At 45.5% G+C, this 19,455-nt stretch overlaps 1 protein-coding gene across 1 annotated transcript in view; it reads right to left on the bottom strand.

Annotated features, from left to right (window-relative positions):
* Positions 1-19,455, bottom strand: part of Alpk2 (alpha kinase 2) — a 110,007-nt gene that overhangs the window by 78,276 nt on the left and 12,276 nt on the right. The window contains exon 3 of the mRNA XM_055622644.1: positions 1,509-3,192. Within this exon, the coding sequence (XP_055478619.1) occupies positions 1,509-3,192 (1,684 nt within the window). The remainder of the gene's footprint in view (positions 1-1,508; positions 3,193-19,455) is intronic.

Here is a 19,455-nt window from a genome sequence, read left to right on the forward strand (position 1 = left end):
TAGGAGGGTGCTTAGCTGGAAAAGACAGGGCATTTTTGACTAGGAAGGGACATGAAAAGGTTAACACTGACACTCCAAACTAACATTTCGCCAAACCTCCACCACGCACCAGTCATGCGCACAGACTTGTAGCTGTGGTGTATGAGCTGATCAGGGGGATGTTTAAAGAACACAGGGGACAAGCCACTTTGCCTGCAGAAAGGAGAAAAGGTGGCTCCATCTGGCAATGTCACCAGGAGAACAGAGCAACTGGCTCATTTAAGATCGGATTGGGACCTATGTATTTCAGCTATTCTATACCAGGGCATTTTGAAATCCAGAGTGCTTTTTTTTTTTGTTTGTTTGTTTCTTCACACAGAGTTCGATAATTTTGCATTAGGTAGTATTTTCATAGGAGTGTTTATTTTTTTTTATAAAAATAATACTGGATTCCTGGCATAGATTCCCAGGTATATAGTATATGAGCTTCTCTATAAGTTTAGGGGGAGGGATAATAAGAAGTACACAAAAATGGTAATACTAAAGGTAGATAGATAAGTAGATAGATATGGTTACATGGATTGATAGATGCATGCACATAAACATACATACAGACATTTCTAAAGGCATTTCTTTCCAAAAGTCAAATTTTGACCATAACATACCATCAGTCCAAAACTCACCCACAACCTGTTATAAAACTATATAATTAAAAATTCAAGTGGTATATGAAACCTAATTTTCTCTGTGCATTAATTATTCCTATAATTCTGTCTCTTTCAATTCAGCACCAAAATCATACCCAAATCATAATTAAGGGATAATACATTCTCCTTTTGGCATTTTCTTGGTTGTTTTTGTTTTTTTTTAATACTCTGTGATCTAAGGAAAGCAAAATAAAGCAAACTTCTAATCAGAAGCCCCCAATTGCACAGAAATCAACTTCGCCTGCTTTCTTTCTCCCGTGTGGCGAGTGGATCTTGTGAGTTTTCAGTCCCAACAAAATCCTGTCCCTTGCATTATAAGCTGCAACTAAAGCCGAAGTCAACTTTTTTCAACAACCAAAAATCACGAACAATTCCCAAAAAGAATGGGCTCCCCTTCCCTTTAGAGGCCACACCGTGGACATTTGCTTGAGAAACCTTCAGAATGGTGAGCCCTGCCTAGTAAAACACATGCAGTAGGCAAAAGATCAGGTTTCTTTTTCCAGCTGTCTAGAATCGCATTAGTGCCTCTCACCCCTATCACTCTTCTGCTATAATTAGGAAGGCTTAGGGTTTATCTGGGCCTTCTTTCAAAGCCAGGTTTCCTTCCTTGCTGCAGAAACAGCAGCTGTTATTCGCAAGCGCCCCGACAGCACTGGAATATTTATTTTGATTTACAATATAGTATAAGAATTGTGAATGTGAAGTGAAGAATGTGTGTGCACACGTGTACACACAGACACACACACACAGACACACAGACACACACACACACACACACACACACCACCTTTGCTCTTACAGTTTTTTAAAAACTGGTCTTACCTGAAGATGGTCAGTCTGGTCTGGGATCTGGCTTGCTTCGAATAATTTATTAACCAGTACCCCTTCTCCCTCAAAGCTTGTGTCCTCTTCCTTTGAAAGTGGGTCTGCTGCTGGCCGGGGGATTTTGGAGTCTTGCTCTGTAGGAAGTGGAATACACAGTTCTTCATGGAAGTGGGAATTCCAGCCAGCAGCTCCTGCCTCAGTGTGTGTGGGCTCTTGTCCACAGCTCCCAGCTAAGGGGCGCCTAGTCGGTTCCCTGGGGAGGGGACCAGGAGTGCCTTTTGGGGCACTGTCTTTCAGCAGCTGCTTCTTGGCATTCGCCTTCATTCCGGGCCTCCTCGCCCTGGTGGGTCTCAGGGCAGCCTTCCTGCTGCTGCCGGGGTACTTTTCAGCTGATGGGTCCCCAGTCAGGCTTTCCAAACCCTGCTTCTCCTCTGGCTTATCTGAGCCCCCAGACAAGGGCTTCATCGGTGCCTCTGTCTCTGCCTTATCCATGGTCTGCAGGTTGTCACTGGAGAATTCCTCTCCTGCTTCAGGACTGTCTCTGGTTTCTCCCCGAATTCCTGAACAATCATTTTCAAGAGGGAGTGGAGCCCTCCCGGGTTCAGTCATTTTAGCTGTTCCATCCTGGTGAGGTCCCAGGGTAAGAGTCATTCCCGAACGCAGGGGTAAGGGACTATGCCTGGAGGTGCTGCTGCTGCTGCTGACCCCCACTTCCTGGGGTTGTGAGTGATAACTACAGAAGCCAGCGGTGGCATTCATAGGCCCCATGTCACCCGACACCCGAGGCCCACAACTCATTTCTCTGAGAAAATGCTCACACCCAGCCAGACCACACTCGTTGAATTCCATCTCTTCGTCATCGCTTTCTAATAAAAAAACTCGGTCAGTCCCCTGCAGGCTCCTTTGCCAAATAGCATTAGAGTAATCCGTCATAACATCGGAACATTCCAGATACTCCAGGTCATCATCTGAAAACTCCTCCGTGCAGGTTAGGGTTATCTCTGGGCAAAGTTCATAGTCACTGTCAGAGTCGTCGCTAGAAGCCTGGAGGCCAGGCTGCAGGTTGACAGAGTTGCTATCACCTGGGTAAGAGCACAGGGTTGCCTCCGGCAATGAAAGGCTAAAGCTGATGTATTTCTGTGCTTTGGGGTTTTGATGACCAGAGGTGTCACCCACCTCATCAGACCCTTCACTGCCTAGGTCATCACCAGTTAACCCTGGGACTGTCCTGTGCTGACATACATCTTGCTTTACGGCAGCATTATTTGAATTAAAGGAACTTTCCTGTGCGCTGTTTGAATGGTAAGACTCCATCACTTGTCTTGTCTCTTTAACATCTAGAAGATTCTCAGAATTGGAGGCGCCAGGGTCATGACTGACCCCTACCTGGCGAGAACATGAGTGGCTGAATTTGTCGGGGGAGGGATCAGCTGACTTGCAAGCCCCTGGGGCCATGTATCCTTCTTCCTTACAAGGCTTCCATTTCTCCTCCGGGTGATTTGTGCTGTTTTCCTCAGGGATCTCTGGTTCACGTTTGCCATCTGCGTCCCTGCCACCTCCTGGATCAGGAGAGACCTGTGGGTCCTGCAGACACTGGACCTCAAGGGATGCTGAACAGCAGATCATGCCCACGCAGCTTCTTGCTGAGATTTGATAAACAGCGGCATCGCTCTGGGTACAGCTAGGAAAAGCATAGACAGGTAAGTGAGGGCTCACCCATTGACACGCGTGTCACATCTTGGTGAAAATGACCAGCTCAGAAAATACTAAGAACAATACCTTACCTTTTTGTCTTGCTGTTTACGTTAAGCTTTAGTGCTGATGAATTTCAAAAGGCATTGTGTGTGTGTGAGATGTTATATGCAAGCAATAAAAGCATTCTACCTCAACATTCTAAAGCAGTGCTGACAGTAGCTCCTTTAAAAGACTATATCAAGAAGGCACATAGCTTTAAGAAATAATAATGCTTTACTTTTTTTTTGTTTACATCATTTCTCCTTCCCTTTCCTACCTCCAAGAAGTGGTGTCTCTTGTCAAGAAACTGTAACAAGGCAATGGGATTGTACGTAGGAAGTGCCATTTCCTCTTTAATGTGCCTAAAAAATCTAACTCGCAGCCATGAGCTCCACTGGCTGGAAACCTGTGTCCACATGTCACCTTGAGGAATGGGTCAAGCCAGCTGTCCTGCTTTGGCACACCAGGGAAGAACTCTGGATCAAACTGAGCTCAAGCTCCCTATTCCAAGAGGGACACTACCGTGGCTCTTTCTTTCCTTTATTGACTGGAAACGCATGCCTCACTGACTCATTCCCTGTGGGGATCCTTCCGAAGGCCTTGCAGTCCCAATAAAAGCTTGGTACCCTTGCATAAGGTGTATTCTTACTGATTCCATTTGGCTATGTTGCAAAGTTGCTGATCTCACACTGTGTGTTATCCAGCTTAGAAGCCTTATTTTCAGAAGGTGGAAGCCGGGTGTCTGGCCTGGACTTGGTTGAAATGCTTGGACTTTCACCAACTCTTGTCTGTGTAAACTATATACAGTTCCTTAACTTGGGAGGAGTGAGTTAGACAGTTAGATAGAGATAGTTCAGATGCTACAGTCTGAGTTCTTCAGGCTCCCTGAAGGGAGCCCTTTGCCTTCTGGCCTTCTGTCTTGGGGGCTTGGGGAAAGGCCCTCTCACTTAGTCAGATACAACTTCAAAGAAGCCTTGTTTGAATGGTACGCAATTTCTAGATGGGCTGATCTTGGCCATGACCTACACTCTGCCTTGGATAACAGCTTAAGGCAACAGCCTGTTTCATGTACTTAGTCAGGTCTGGATGAGAAAATGAGTATGAGGTGGCTACATGAAGCAGAAACTCTTTGCCAGAGTGCTCTTCAAGAATGCACCAGTGTCAAGGCCAAGTAGCCTTTAGCTCCTTAGAGGTGTGTGGGGGCATCCTGACAACTCGCTAGGCACGGTGGTTCACACTTGTAACTCCGGCACTGGGAAGGCTGAGATGGCAGGATGACAGCAAGTTCAAGGCCACACTGGGCTATAGAGTAAGATCCTATTTCAAACAAAACAAAATGGAGAGGGGAGGGATCCCGAGAACTCTACTTCAAATTCCTAAATCCGGGGCCAAAGAGACAGCTCATGACATAGGCTGAGAACATTGTCAGTCTGCTCTTCCAGAGGACCCACGTTCAATTCCCAGCACCCACCCGGTGGCTCGCAACCATCTGTAACTCCAGTCCCAGGGGATCTGGTGCCCTCTTTCTGTCTCTGCAGACACCAGGCATGCACAAGGTACAAGTCGCACGTGGGAACAAAGCACCCATACACAAAACAAATAAGGAAAGTTACTTTAAAAGAAAAACACTAAATTTCATAAATCACAATTTCTAGATGGTGGAACTTAAAACATGTTTTCAAAGACAGGAGTCATTCTAATGTGAACTGCCACCCCCACCCCATGACACCCCCTTTCCTCATCCTCATCTTTAGACTGGGGTCTCTCCACCTGAAACCAAACTTTCACCTGATAAGAAGTGACCTTTGTACAACAATGCTATTCCCATCATTCCCTTCATGAACCTTCTCAATGGATTTCTGGAGATCGGTCCTCGGTTATGGGTTTGCAGGGAGCATCAGAGAACATTGTGGGCGACAAGTAAATACCAAGGAATCTGGATGTTCTGACCTGCTGATGCCAGAAAAGCCCTGAAGGTACCATGACCGGTGTGGGGGGAAATGAAAAGAAAGCAAGGCCCGGAGGCACCCAGAGCCATGTGAGGAAGATCAGCAATCGATTCTCAAGACCCAAGGAAAACCAGGTGTGGTGGCACACTCGTGTGATCCTAGCATTTGGGAGGCTGGTGCTGGAAGATCACAGACTGAAAGCCACTCTGGGCTACATAGCAAGATTTTGTCTAAAAATATACATACGTGTTAAGGAGAGACAATAAATATACATTTCCAGAAAATGGAGAAAGTAATTGTATTAAATGTAAGTTGATAACTAAGTTAAATATATTAGGTTGCCATGGTTTAGTTAAAAATAATTTTACAGCACATATTTCAATTGATGTAAAATTCCCTGTCTTCCCTCCATATATGGAGGGACTTGTACTTTCACCAACTCTTGTCTGTGTAAACTATATACAGTTCTCTAACTTGGGAGGAGTGAGTTAGACAGTTAGATAGAGATAGTTCAGATGCTACAGTCTGAGTTCTTCAGGCTCCCTGAAGGGAGCCCTTTGCCTTCTGGCTTTCTGTCTTGGGGACTTGGGGAAAGGCTCCATATATGGAGGGAAGAGGAAAAGGAATTAACTAGCAGAACCAGCTCCCCATTGGCTAATGAACGCTTTGAGTTGCTGAACAACGCATTGAGATGTGTCCTTCCTTTTGGCTGAGGGAGACAATAACAGAGTTCTGCCCTGGAGGAAAGTCTTAACTTAAACTTTCTAGGCTCTTTCTAAATTGATAATTTTCTTATTAAAAGAAAGAGGTCCAAATTACTGTAATTAAATGGGGCTTCTCGGTTTGTACCCCCAGAATTGTACCGTACTAGAGATGTTGAAACCGTTTCGGTATTGAGACGGTTTTATATGCTTCAAAGTAACTGAAGATGCCAAAGCATATTTGTTACTGCGGCTTATGTAATATGATGTCCATATTACATCAAAATGAAAAGAGAAAAATTCAAGTATTTACGTAATCATAAAATTAATCCATTATACCTTAACATACATAGCATTCGTATTTAAAAAAAAAACTTATCCTATTTTCTACTACAAAATAAAATTTTAATGAAGGACATCATTTTACACTTTCCTGGGTATCTTTAACATGAAGCTTAATAGAAGACATTGAGATTTGGATCTGTTCTGCACCCAGTGTGACGCAATGCACTGTATTAGTAGGTGAAGAGACTCTGCCCTCACACAGACACACAGGAGAAGAATGCCAGGAGAGAGGAGAGATTAGGGGCCAAGAAGACTATCTGAGGGAACCGGAATATGCTGACTACTGAACAGAAAGAGCTGGAAAACCTGGATTTTATCGCCAGTAACAGGTACATTTAGTTTTCCTTGCAGCAGTGGGTTTGCTTTGCCCACTATGTGTGCACATGATTGTGTGTGTGGTACAGGTGTGTAGAGGTCAGAGGGTAACCTGAGCTGTTGGCATTTTGTCTTCCACATTGTTTGGCACAGGGTCTCTTGTTGATCACTGTGGCATAGGCTAGCTGGCCTGCAGGCTGCCAGGGATGTCTGGACCCACCGCTCCTCCTGTAGGCACGCTGGGATTACATGTGGGTGACCTTGTTCAGCTTCATGTAGATTCTGGGGAATTGGAGCCAGGTCTTCACACTTGCACAGAAAGTGTTTTACCCGCTGAACCACACACACCTCAGCCCCTGTCCATTGTTTTTTTTTTTTTGGGGGGGGGGTTGTTTTTTTTTTCTCATGTAAAAAATCATACTCTGTGAAAACAAGTGGCTAGCTTAGCTTGCAAGTTAGATAATAATGCACATGCTTTCGGTCATCACCTCAGAGACTGGCAGTGGGTTTTTTTTTTTTTTATGTATTCCATCTGTTGACACAGTTATGAAGAGGGCTTTACTGAGTTATTAAGATCTAATAAAATTGGTCAGGTTTCACATGGTCACAAAAGTTGATTTTTAACCACAGCTATATAGCAGTGAAGAATTCTACAGCAGCTAATACAGCTTGGTACTGCTGCCTCTATTGGTCTCAGAGGCATCAACCAACTTATCAGTATTCATGTCAGCACAGTGAAGAAGGCAAATAATATGTAAATATATAGATATTTACACATAATATTTACGCATAATATTTACACATATACACTTTTACATTTAAATGTGTGTGTGTGTGTGTGTGTGTGTGTGTGTGTGTGTGTGTGTGCTTCTTTTTCAGACAGGGTCTCACTATGTAGTTTTGGCCATCCTGGAACTCAATCAGTACACCAGACTGGCCTCAAGATCACAGAGATCCACCTGCCTCTGTCCCCTGAGTGCTGGGATTAAAGGTGTGAATCGCTTTACGCATCTTAATATTTGTGTATTTTATTCAAAGTTTTTTTTTTTTTTTTTTTTTACCTTAACCATTCCCAAGGGGGCTTAAGTAACTACAAGAATTCTGTGGAACACACTGGGGAGTCAGTGGCTTAAGCTCTTCTCTAAGGAAAGCAGCACCACAGTGTTCTCTCAGCATAACTGGTTGTTGGGCCCTGGAAGATATTACATGGTAGGATAATAGTTTTGCATGGTCTGGTCGTGTATGTACCCTCCTAGGCAGAGGATCTCATCTCTTTGGTTTTCCTGACTTACGAATGGAAAGCAAAATTATTCGTGTACTATACGCCCAGAGATCCTGATTTAGTGGTTAAAACATGGGCAGGTGTGATTGAATTTGGGGCAGGAGAAGGCTGCCTGCATCAATGGGTGGGGTGGTGAAAAGACCAGTCCTGAAAGATACATAGGGTTACTATTGCTGTGCTGAAGTGTCATGACCAGAAGCAAGTGGGGGAGAAAAGTGTTGACTTGATTTCTTATGCCTCCATATCACTGTTTGTCATTGAAGGAAGTCAGGACAGGAACTCAAACAGGACAGGAACATGGAGGCAGGACACAGAGGCCATGGAGGAGTGCTGCTTACTGGCTTGCTCCTCATGGCTTGTTCATCCTGCTTTCTCATAGAACCCAGGACCATTAGCCCAGGGATGACACCACCCACAATGGGCCGTGCCCTTCCCCATGGATCACTAATAAGAAAGTACCCTACAGGCTTCCCTACAGTCCTATCTTTTGGAGGCATTTTCTCAGTCCAGGTACCCTCCTCTCCAATGACTCTAGCATGTGTCAAATTGACTCGACTAGCCAGCACATGGGCTGTACACACCTGTCATTCTAACCCTTGGGAGGTAGAGTAAAGAGGATCAAAGTTCAAGGTCATCCTCAAATTCATAGTAAGTTTGAGGCTAGTCTGGGGCACATGAGATTCTGCCTGAAACACACAAAATCAAGACAGGGAGTCTCATGTGGGTTGAAAACTGATTTATTCAGCTGCTGTTCTCCTTCCTTAGTGTCTGCTCTAAGCCAGTTCCCAGATCCCAAGCCTCCCAACAACAGAAATTAAACTGTGCCTCCTGGCTAGAGAGAAATCTCACACTCCCTTTCAATCCTAAATGTGAGCCACCACCCTAGGCCAGGACCACTCCACGTCACTATGTGCCCTGCTTTCCAGTGGAAGAGAAGGAAATGTCTGCAAGGTTTTCTTCACCCTGCAGTTGGGCTGTGGATCGCCTGAGTCTTGCCTAGACATGCCAGGAGGAGATATGAGAGGACACAGCTCAATAAATTACTACATGATGACATCCGTGTCCTTGCCTTGTCACAGAACCAGGTTAAGGTCATTCTCTTTTCTTAGGCTAGGTGTCTGTATCATAATACCTGGCTCTCTGCTGCTGTCAGTGGTCTTCACTGAATTATTCAAAATAGCGAACGAAAGGAGACAAAATTGGGAGATTTCTTTCTCCTCCTTCTCCTCCTTTTCCTTTCTCCTCCTCTTCTTCCATGCTGGATAAGGAAGCTATGCCCTCATCCTAAGGCTTTAGACATCTCCAAGCTTCATGCCTGTGTTTGTCATAGAAATAAAATTATAATAGTAGAAACACACAGAACTTCTTTACCATATGTCCTGTAAGTAGCTAGGTACATTTTAAAGTGGGTGAGGGAATCATGGGTCATATGCTTGCCAATCCGTTCAGTAATTTATCCAACCAGTGGGTTGAACCATACAACTAAGGAACTAGAAGGAACCTTGGAGCTGTGACCAGGCCCATTTGACCCTCAGCCACACCTGTTCTTCCACTGTTCTGATCTATAACACCAGGACCGACAGCCTGATGCTTAGCCTCCCTGGTTCCCCGGTGGCCCAATTTTTGCTATATCTGAACAAAGGAGACTAGAGGGTAGAAGGAAGGGAGGAGACAGCCTGGGGTCATCTTCCCAGCTCCAAGTCCCAGGGACCTCCCCAACCAGAAGCCAACCAATGGTCCGTGATGAACCTAGTCTTTACTCTTTCCTTTGTCTCTTCAGTCTAAGAGTTGAGGGCTTCCTGCTGACCCTGATCTCTGGGGTGAGCTCTCAGTTTCCTATTTGGCTCAGTCCCTATTGTAATCCCTCACTAAATGCTTGAAAATGAGGTTTTGTCTTCTGTCCTGGATGCAAAAATGATATACGTTATAGATGTTGGATTGAGACCCAGAAATGTGACTTGTCTTAAGTGACCCAGATGAAAAACTGATAGGAAATGTATGTCTACATACTGGGTGTGTATGAGTTACTTTTGTTGCCCGTGATAAAAAAAAAAAAAAAAAAAAAAAAAAACTATGACCAAGGCAATTTACAGAAGAACGTGTTTATTTGAGCTTGCTGTTCTGGAAGAACAAAAGTCCACAATGGCAGAGTGGAGGCCTGATGGTTAGGACTGGAAGCTCACACCTTGAGCCGAAAACAGGAAGCAGAGAGCCGATAGGGAATGATGTGTGGCTCTTAAACACTAAGGCCTGCCCACAGTACTTCCTCTAGCAAGGCCACACCTCCTAAGCCTACCCAAACAGTGTTACCAACTGGGGACCAAGTGTTAATATACCTGAGCCTATAGGAGACAAACTACCGGTATGTTAGACACGAAATAGGAGGAGAAAAAAAAAAAGCTGTTTAATTCCTTGGCAATTTCTATAGGACCTACCTTCTATCTGATAAGGAAAAGGAGTCTCTATACAAATAACTACATTATAGACAGTGCCTACTAAGGGCCACAAATCTGGATGCCAGGCAAGGGATGGAGTGAAGGTTTCCTGTATAACTTAGCAGCTGAAGCAGGCCTGGGAAATGCATAGTCTGATTTCATAGGGAAAGATGGTATTTGCGTGGGACTGGGAGAGCAGAGTGATGGTCCCAAGCAAAAGGAAGAACTGAGAGAGAGGAAACATCCAGGTGTTCACAGGAAGCATTTATTTATTACTATTTAAAGTCAGGGACAGGGCTAGGTAGGCACTTAGGGAAATCCCACTACTTACTATTTAATTGGGATACTTTATTCTAATCAGTGTGTGTGTGTGTGTGTGTGTGTGTGTGTATGTGTGTGCGTGCACACACACATGTAGAAAGGTCAGAGGTCAACCTTCGATGTCAGTACACAGAGAAGATATCCATCTTGTTTCTTTTTTCATTTATTACTATTATCATTATTATTTATTATCATTATTTATTATTATCATTATTTATTCATTTTATATCCCAGCTGTAGCTTCCTCCCTCATCCCCTCCCAGTCCCACCCTCCTTCCCTCATCTCCTCCCATGCCCCTTCCCCAGTCCACTGATAGCAGAGGCCCTCCTCCCCTACTATCTGACCCTAGCCTATCAGGTCTCATCAGGACTGTCTGGATCCTCTTTCTCTAGGCCACCTGGCTAGAAGAAGGTGATCAAAGAGCAGGCAACTGAGTTCATGCCAGTGACTGCCCCTGCTCCCCTTACTAGGGAACCCATATGGAGACTGAACTGCCCATGGGCTACATCTGAGCAGGGGGTCTAGGTCCTCTCCATGCATGGTCCTTGGCTGATTCATCAGTCTCTGCAGGCTCCCCTGGGCCCAGATTTTTTGGCTCTGTTGGTCTTTTTGTGGAGCTCCTGTTCCCTCCAGGTCTTTCTATCTCCCCCTTCTTTCATAAGATTCCCTCTGCACTCTGCCCAAAGTGTGGCTATGTGTCTCAGCATGCATCTTGTTTTTTGAGACAGGGTTTCTTACTGGCCCACTGGAGTTTACTGACTAGGCTAGTCTGACTGGCCAGAGAGCGCTGTAAGCCCACCGTCTCTATTTCCCCAGCACTGGCATTATACATGAATGCCACCAAGTCCAACTTGACTTTTTTTTTTTTTTAACATGGGTTCTAGGGATGAAAAACTTGCGTTCTCATTTGAGTCTTCTCCCAGGCCATATTAAAGACTGAAAAGCATTTTTTTTTTTTTCTGAGACAGAATTTCTCTTTTTAGCCCTGGCTATCCTGGTCCTGCTTTGTAGACCAGGCTGGCCTTAAACTCACTGCCTCTGCCTCCCCAAGTGCTGGGATTACAGTCATGTGCCACCATACCCGGTGAAAAGCAATCTTCTTAATACCTTCCAAAAACAGACATAGTGACCCTGAAGCTGACCCAAGTAAGTCAAGAGATACGGTCACCTGCCAAGAAGTAGCAGAGCCAAGGTAGCGAAATGTTTTCTATCCCGCACTGAGGGGTTTAGACCTCAGGCTTCAGTTCATTGGAAAGAGGGGAAGATCCATTCAGGTCAGAATGGAAGACAGTTCCGTAAGATGCTCAACTCCATTGTACCCCGCTGACCAGAGGAGGGGAGGGAGGGCTCCTGTTCCGTAATAGGACCTGTGGCCCGGATTGAGCAGGAACATGCTATTCTCCCATATAATCAGCACCGAGTTCCAGCCCATGCCATAGGACTTGATAATGGAAATAGAAAAATTAGCATAAGATTTAGTTGCTCCCCTAGGGTAGCTGAGCTACCACTTCAGGAATGAGATGAGATGACAGGACATGATTTACAAAGCTGAGTGTCATCAAATTCCAAAAGGCATGCTGAGGCTTCTGGTGGTTAGCAGGGGAGAGGTCAAGGTGGCCTGGATCTTCAGGGAGCGGAGCCAGCACACGGAACTTGAATCCGTGGTGAACGATTAAGCTTAAGTTGTGTGGGAAAGGAGGAAAGGTATTCTGGGCGGATAATGACCAGAGCGGTGAGCTGGTCAGGTCACGTATGAGGGTCTGCAAAACAATGCACTGGCCAGAAGACAGGGGAAATTAGGACACGCGAGAATGGGCTGTAAGGCAGGCTTGCTTTTGCTTTTCTCCGAGGGCACCTGTGGCTAAGAGACAGCAGCATGCAGGCCTGGGGTCACAGTTAGCCCTGTGCCGGGTGACACTGAATAAGCTTCATAACACCTCTGGGAGACAACCAAATCCGCAGCACTGGGAATGGCACAGGGTTAGGTGAGTTAACTGCTAGAAAGCGCAGGAAGGACGACCAGCCTCCTGGGGACAGTAGCTGCCAGCCCAGCTGAGTATCAGAAGGGCTTTTAAGAATGATTTTTGGTGCATGTATATGTATGTTCATGTGGGTGCACACACACATGCGTGGACCTACAATGAACATGCACGTGGAGCCCAGAGGTCAGCCTTAGGTGTCATTCTTTAGGGAATAATAATCTACCTTAAAACAACAACAAAACAAAACAAAAAACCCACAAAATCTCTCTCTCTCTCTCTCTCTCTCTCTCTCTCTCTCTCTCTGGGACCTGGTATCCACTAATAAGGTTAAGATGGTCAGCGGTCTGACCTATCCCCTGATCCCACCTTCTGTCCTTGCTGTTCACCCTGATGAGAGTGTTCTCCCCTCAGATGATAACCACACCACCCTCCTCCTTTCTCCCCCACCTCTCTGCTCATGGCACACAATCAGAGAAACTGCCGTTCCCACTCCATTCCCCTCCCTGAATGGCGTGGTGGTGGCCAGCAAGCAGACCATGGCCTGAGAGGAAAGGTGGAGAGCTAGACAGAGAGGGCAGACATCAGGTGGTGGTGAGCACCTGAGAACAATGAGAACAGGGAGACTGGATATGTTGAGCATCCCGTTTAACTGGGAGGGGAGGGGAACAAAGGCTATTTAAACCTTTGGAGAGTGGATAGAAGCTTTGGAAGTGAGGGGACATCACTGGCTGAGGCTAAGGTGCTGGGAATGCCTCAGGAATTTCAAGTGCTTGCTGATGATGACCTTATAAGGAGAGAAGAAGTTTCACTTATAACCTGGCCTCAAGGCTAGTGACCAACTTAAGAGCAGCAGAGGTGGGGGCTGAAGACTTTGTGCCCTGGGACATGCAGGTCCAGGGCAGGAAGGGAGGAGTCCTGTCCCTGTTAGTCTCAGGATGAGATTTTTCTGGGTTTCCTGGAAAGTCCAGATTTTCCTAGACTTCACTCTTGCTCCAGGACAGCTCCCCTTGGTCGCAAGGCTTCCCCAGCATCACAAGAGGCCTCCTTCCCTGGCCCACCTTCCTCTACCTGCCTTTTTATTTTCATTTTTACCTGATACATTGTAGACTTGCTGGCTTGTTAAGTGTATGACTCTTCTTATTATCTCTGTCCCAGAAGATCAAGTACTCTAGTGTATACTGGCGTGTCACCAGTTTCTGAAATGGTCCCTAGTTCATTTTGTAGATATTCAATGAATACTCATGTTTGGAGGAATTCCTGCTATCATTTCTATTTTGCTGTTTTCCAGCTTGCCTGTTAGTAGACTTTATTTTGCAGGAAGCCCAGATGGGCTGTGCTTTGGTGAACTGTACCATGAGCTCAGAGGTCTTGGGAAGCAGAGAGTATAGGCACCAGGAGTAGCTCTGATTCTAATCAGCTTTGGTACTTTCTGGGGGTCCTTTCACCTCTCTGGGCCTGGGCAGAGTTTTAAAGTATTTCAAGGTGAGGGCTGGAGGGGGGGGGGGGGTGGGGGATGGCTTAGTGGGTAAAAGTGTTTGTTTCATAAACCTGATGACCTGAGTTTGGATTCCCAGAACCCACATCAAAGCTAGACACAGTAACAAAAATGTCTGAAATCCCAGCATGGGTTTCTGCCGAGATAACCAGCCAACGGGTGTGCTGATACTGATGGTCTGAAAACGATTAGAAAAGTCAGAATCACTCCCGGCTCTGTTGACATAGTGAGCTCAAGAAAGGTGAAAGTCTCCTTGTTAAGGTTTCAGAAAACCACCAGCTGTCACTTGGCTTGCTGCTCAAGTTGGGCTGAGTTCCCAGTCAACTATGCCATGTATAAAGAACTCCGTGGCTGCTCAGAATCCTCATTGCTTTTAAAAGCAAGCAAATGAACATCAAAACTAATTACTGTATGCAGAGAGGAGGAAGGAGCCAGAACCTAGGACTCTCTCATCTCATAAGCTTAACTAACGAGTTCCACCCTGAGCACCGCTAATGACGATGGCCATGATGACAAATAAGAAAAAAAAATGTAGAAAGCTGGCTCAGAGCTGCTCTGAGCTGGGAGGAAAGCAATCCTAGCTTAATTGCTTGTCCTTGGTGCCTGCTGTGACCAGTCATAGCTTCCTAACCAAGCCTCTTGTGGGTCAGCCTTGCTGTCATCTCTGGTACCCGCTAGGCAAATGAGGGCAAAGCAGCATCTGTCAGGCAAAGAGATAAACAGGGGAGACAGTATGGCACCTGGCAGGAGGCTGGCTAGGGATAACTCACAACTCTAATTGGAGAAAGAATGTCCAGCTGCCAGTACAGCAGCCCATGGTATACAGGATGACAAGAACAGACAGGGCATCCACAGAATGGCCAGGATCTTACCCTGCCGCTCAAATGATGACAAGAGTGTCTAACACTGTGGTGCTCTGTGCCTACAACAGTGGGCCTTTTAAAAATGTGTCAGTCTTCAAAAATGCCTTTAAACAGCCATCTCTCCAAAATACTGATAGCCAACCACCAGGAGGCCACCATAACTCAAATCATATTCCCAGACTTGGGTGGCTACGTATAGAGTAGCTCTTGCTCTCCCTTTGGGCGAGCCTGTAAGGAAAAACCACTGGCTGCAGTCAGAAGCCAACTAAGAGACACTGCAGTGGGTGCTGGAACAGATGAGACAAGTCTTAGCACTCATGGCACTTCCATTCCAAAAGAATCCCATGCCAGTAGCCAGAGAGTCACAGGAAATAAAGTTACAGATAATTACGCATCGTTACTGGGAACAGAATAATAATACACTGTAGTATCTCTAAACACAGAGATGTAGGGGGAAAAATGCAGCAAAGGGGGTGAACTTAGTATTCACCAAACAGCAGGGACGATGCTCGAGGTTCTTATGTTGGGGGAAAGAAGCCAAAACACAAGAGAACACACCCTACAATCTCATTCACACAAAGTTCTACAAAATATAAACATGCCTATGGGGACAGAAAGCACATGGGTTACTTTTTACGGATAGCTGGGGAGAGACGGGCAGGAAGGCAGATTGTAAAGGGGCAGAAGAAATCTCCTGTGCCTCCTGGAATCCTGATTGGGGTTCCTCTGGATTCGTGAGTGTGTTAGTGCGTATCAAACAGAACACTTTAAATATACGTAATTCGTTAGATCTACGCACACACGTATAGATGCAGTGTGCACATAGACGGTGTATCAGAGTGTATTTAGGCAGCACATGTAGGTGCTACATGAAAAAGAAAGACAAGACATGAAAGGTAGGCCATGCTGGGTGCAGGAGGTGATGTTCCCAATGGTTGGTTAGGAGTGGGATCTGTGACTGGGTAATTTTTTTTAAATAAACCTGGAGCTATGTTTGCAGAGAAGACTCAAGGGAAGAGGAACAGCACAGGTCAGGGCCATAAGTTTGGAATGTGTTATGAAACCTGCTTCTCCTCCCTGGGCTCTGTACCAGCTCAGAACTCCATTAACGCTAGCAAGACTTGGACTTTCTTGTTGCTCCAACACCCGAACTCCTGTGTGTGAGTCCTGCCCACAGAGAACCTACATTCCTAGCCTGTGCATGGTTTCCTACCACCCACAGAAGGAACAGTCACTCTTCACCAGCTACATAGTCCAGTCCAGCCCAAGATTCCTGTCAAGCATTCAGAGGCACCTTTTGACCCATCTTTTTTGAAATGCTTGGGCCAGGGAGCCTGGTTCCACATTATCATGACCAAGAGTGGACTGTACGTATATCACACAGGAAACCTCAGAGTAAAGGGGTATCATTTACTCATCATTTTCTAAGGGACAGGAACTGTCCAAAGAGCCTTTTCTGTGTGTGTTACCTCATTTAATCTTTACTTGACCCTACAAGTACGTACTATTATTATTTCTACTTTACAGGTATGGAAACCGAGGAAAATAAAGTTTGAACAGCCTTCCCTAATAAAAAGTGGGGCAAAGATTTGAACTTGGTCATCTGATCCAGAGTGGCCTCATAGGTTTCCAATAGGATGCCAGGGACTTCTTCAGATCTCTAATTCTGAACCAAGGGGTCCCTGTCCACACTTTACTGGCCTATTTTAGCCTGTCTCTGAAAAGACCAGGACAACGTTCGTATTTGGCACAATGTTATAGGCTGAACTATCTCTACCATACCAAATCCATATGTTAAAGCTTTAATTCTAAGTATAGTAGTATTTAGAGGTGGAAGTGATTAGTTCAGATAAGTTCATGAGGGCAGGGACCCTTGTGATAAGCTTAGTGCCCTTATAAGAAGAGACAGGAGTGTTCTCTCCCAGTAAGAAGGTGTCTTTCTGAAATTCAGGAAGAAGGCCCTCACTAGACCTTTGCCAGTCAGAGCTTTACTACAGAACACACTAATCCTGCACTTCCCAACCTCCAGAATAATGAGAAACACATTTGTGTGTTTATACCACTCTGTCTACAGCTTTTTGTTAGGCAGCTCAAACTGATTAAGACAGGCAGATCCCTCTCACAGCTCATCTCATCTCTAGGTTTCTGTGTGGCATGCTCAGGGGAGCGTTCCAAATAGGCCCAGAGCTCTGGCTTCTTATTCAGCAGGAGTGCAGCTGAGCCTGGCCTGATGTCCCAAGGTAGGAGGTCCTACAATTGGCCCAGCATCATAGGACTCAAGAGACAAGGGAACCAGAACACAGGACAGGGAAAGGCAGGAAGTCAAGGTGCAAGCTGAAATGACTCACAGACAGCTCTACCATTGAGTGAGGGTCTATCACAAGCCAGAAGAGACCAGGAGAAGCTTCTAGATGTGCAACAGAGAAGACTACAGGCTTTGGTGGGAAGGCATCAGCTGAATGCATGAGGAGGAGAAAATGGCTGAAGCCGGTCATCACAGAGACACATGTTGACAAGTAGACCCTGTACTCCATCCTGTCTCAATCCCCACAGGCCTGTATATCCATGTAACTTTGTTCTTGGTCCTGTCCCAGTCTCTATAGTTCTGACAACTCACAGGCCTGAATTGGTTCCAGCTCTGCCTCAAGTCTGCCATCCACTCTTACTAAGAGTCTTGGAGGGTGTTGGCCAAACACTCCTAAGTGCTAGAACGCTGTGGTTCCTACCTCAGTGAGACTCTCTGTCTTTGCCATCTTCAGAAGCCCTGGACTATAACACTTGATTACAAAGGACCAAGAATATCCCTGACACTCCTGGTCTGCTCTCTGTCCTCAAGAGATGTTGAAGTACCATGTAAGATACAGGACATTTTCTAGTGTCTATTGATGAATGAGCCTTTCCCTGGTTGTTCCAAGATCTGAAGTGGGAAGTGTGGATCAATCTGTCACCTACCCCCAGACTCATGTGATCTGTCCAAAAGGTTAGCACCGTCATGAGAAAAGCTACCAAATGCCTATCTCCGGGAAAAGGTGAGTAAATGTGCTAAGGGCCAGCCTATGATCATTCTCTGAGATATTCACCTACTGAAGTCACAGCTGGGAAGTGATGATGGACAGCAAAATCTCAGAAAGGATCTATCACCCCAGAGACTAAATGGGAGGTTTTCGTCAGACCCTCAGAACCCATTCAAGTAGGACTCTGGGAATGGTGAGAGTAAATGGATATGAGGCACACCTTCTGAATTCATTCAGGAAGAATGTCAGGGAAGCCCCATGCTGGGAATAGAGGCCCTTTAGGTGCCGGAAAGCTCTGCCAGTCATCCTTAAGATTTGTTACACCTACTTAAGCACACAGAACGCAGAGTTCACAAAATGCTTTCCAGCCTTGGATGAAAACCATCGCCACTTAGCCAAGACATAATGAGATTCAGTCATCTTTATTTCTATCCCGTGAGGTCTTGATCAAACACGTTAATGGTATTTTACCTCCAACAAGAAAAGAACTGAGAAAAAAAGCACTGCCACTCCAAACTAGCTTTCTTTCTTACTCCCCAAATACCAGTTTTAATCTTTTCCAAAAGTGTTCTTTTGCTGTGGCTGTGCACACCTTTAATCCCAACACTCTGAAGGAAGAGACAGAGGCAGAACCTCTGTGAGTTCAAGGCCAATCTGTTCTACATAGAGAGTTCCAGGCCAGTCAGGGCTACCACAGTGAGATCCTCTCTCTGTCAAAGAGAAAGAGAATGAGAAATGGGGGAGACAGTTTGAGATGTCAATACAGACAAGTTGGCCTCAGATTTTTCTCTTAATGTGAGAAATAACAGCCTGTCTTTTGTAAGTGGTTGATGGTGACAATTCTACTATTAGCTGGGTATATGTTTTGGGATATTTCTTTGAGGAATAAGGATGTCTTTAAATGAGTCTTAGATCCCTCCCAATCTCATTCATAGTTAGATGCTCGGGGCTTTGGGGTACCTGAGAGGGTTGAGATGTCCTTGGGTATCTATGTAGAGGAAGGGACTGATGTGTCTCTTGGGGTCTGGACAAAGTCTTAGGCACAGACAACAAGCTTTGATGCTGAACTCTCACACCAGAGTCGCAGAAGGAATTTTCGTATGTCCTAAGGCTCATGAGGTCTGTCTGCTCGGGCTGGAGGGATGCTCAGATGGTAAAGGGCTTGTTGTGCAAACATGGGGACCTGAGTTCATATTTTCAGCACCCACATAACAAGTGGGTACCTATAACCACAGCACTAGGGAGGTAGAAATAGAAGAATTCCCTAGAGCTTGCTGCCAGCCAATCTAGACCAATCAATGAACTCCAGGCTCAGTGAAAACTTTGTCTAAAAAAGAAAAAATTAAGGTGAAGCATGGTTGGGGAATGATGCTAGAATTAACCCCGGGTCTCCATAGGCATGTTTACCTGTACACACATGTGCACATGTACAAACAGATATGTATATATATATACACACACACACACACACACACACACACACACAGATAGAGAGAATAACTGATAA

The sequence above is a fragment of the Psammomys obesus genome, unplaced genomic scaffold (assembly GCF_907164565.1).
Source record: "Psammomys obesus unplaced genomic scaffold, mPsaObe1.curated_primary_1811, whole genome shotgun sequence".
Taxonomy (NCBI): Eukaryota; Metazoa; Chordata; class Mammalia; order Rodentia; family Muridae; genus Psammomys; species Psammomys obesus.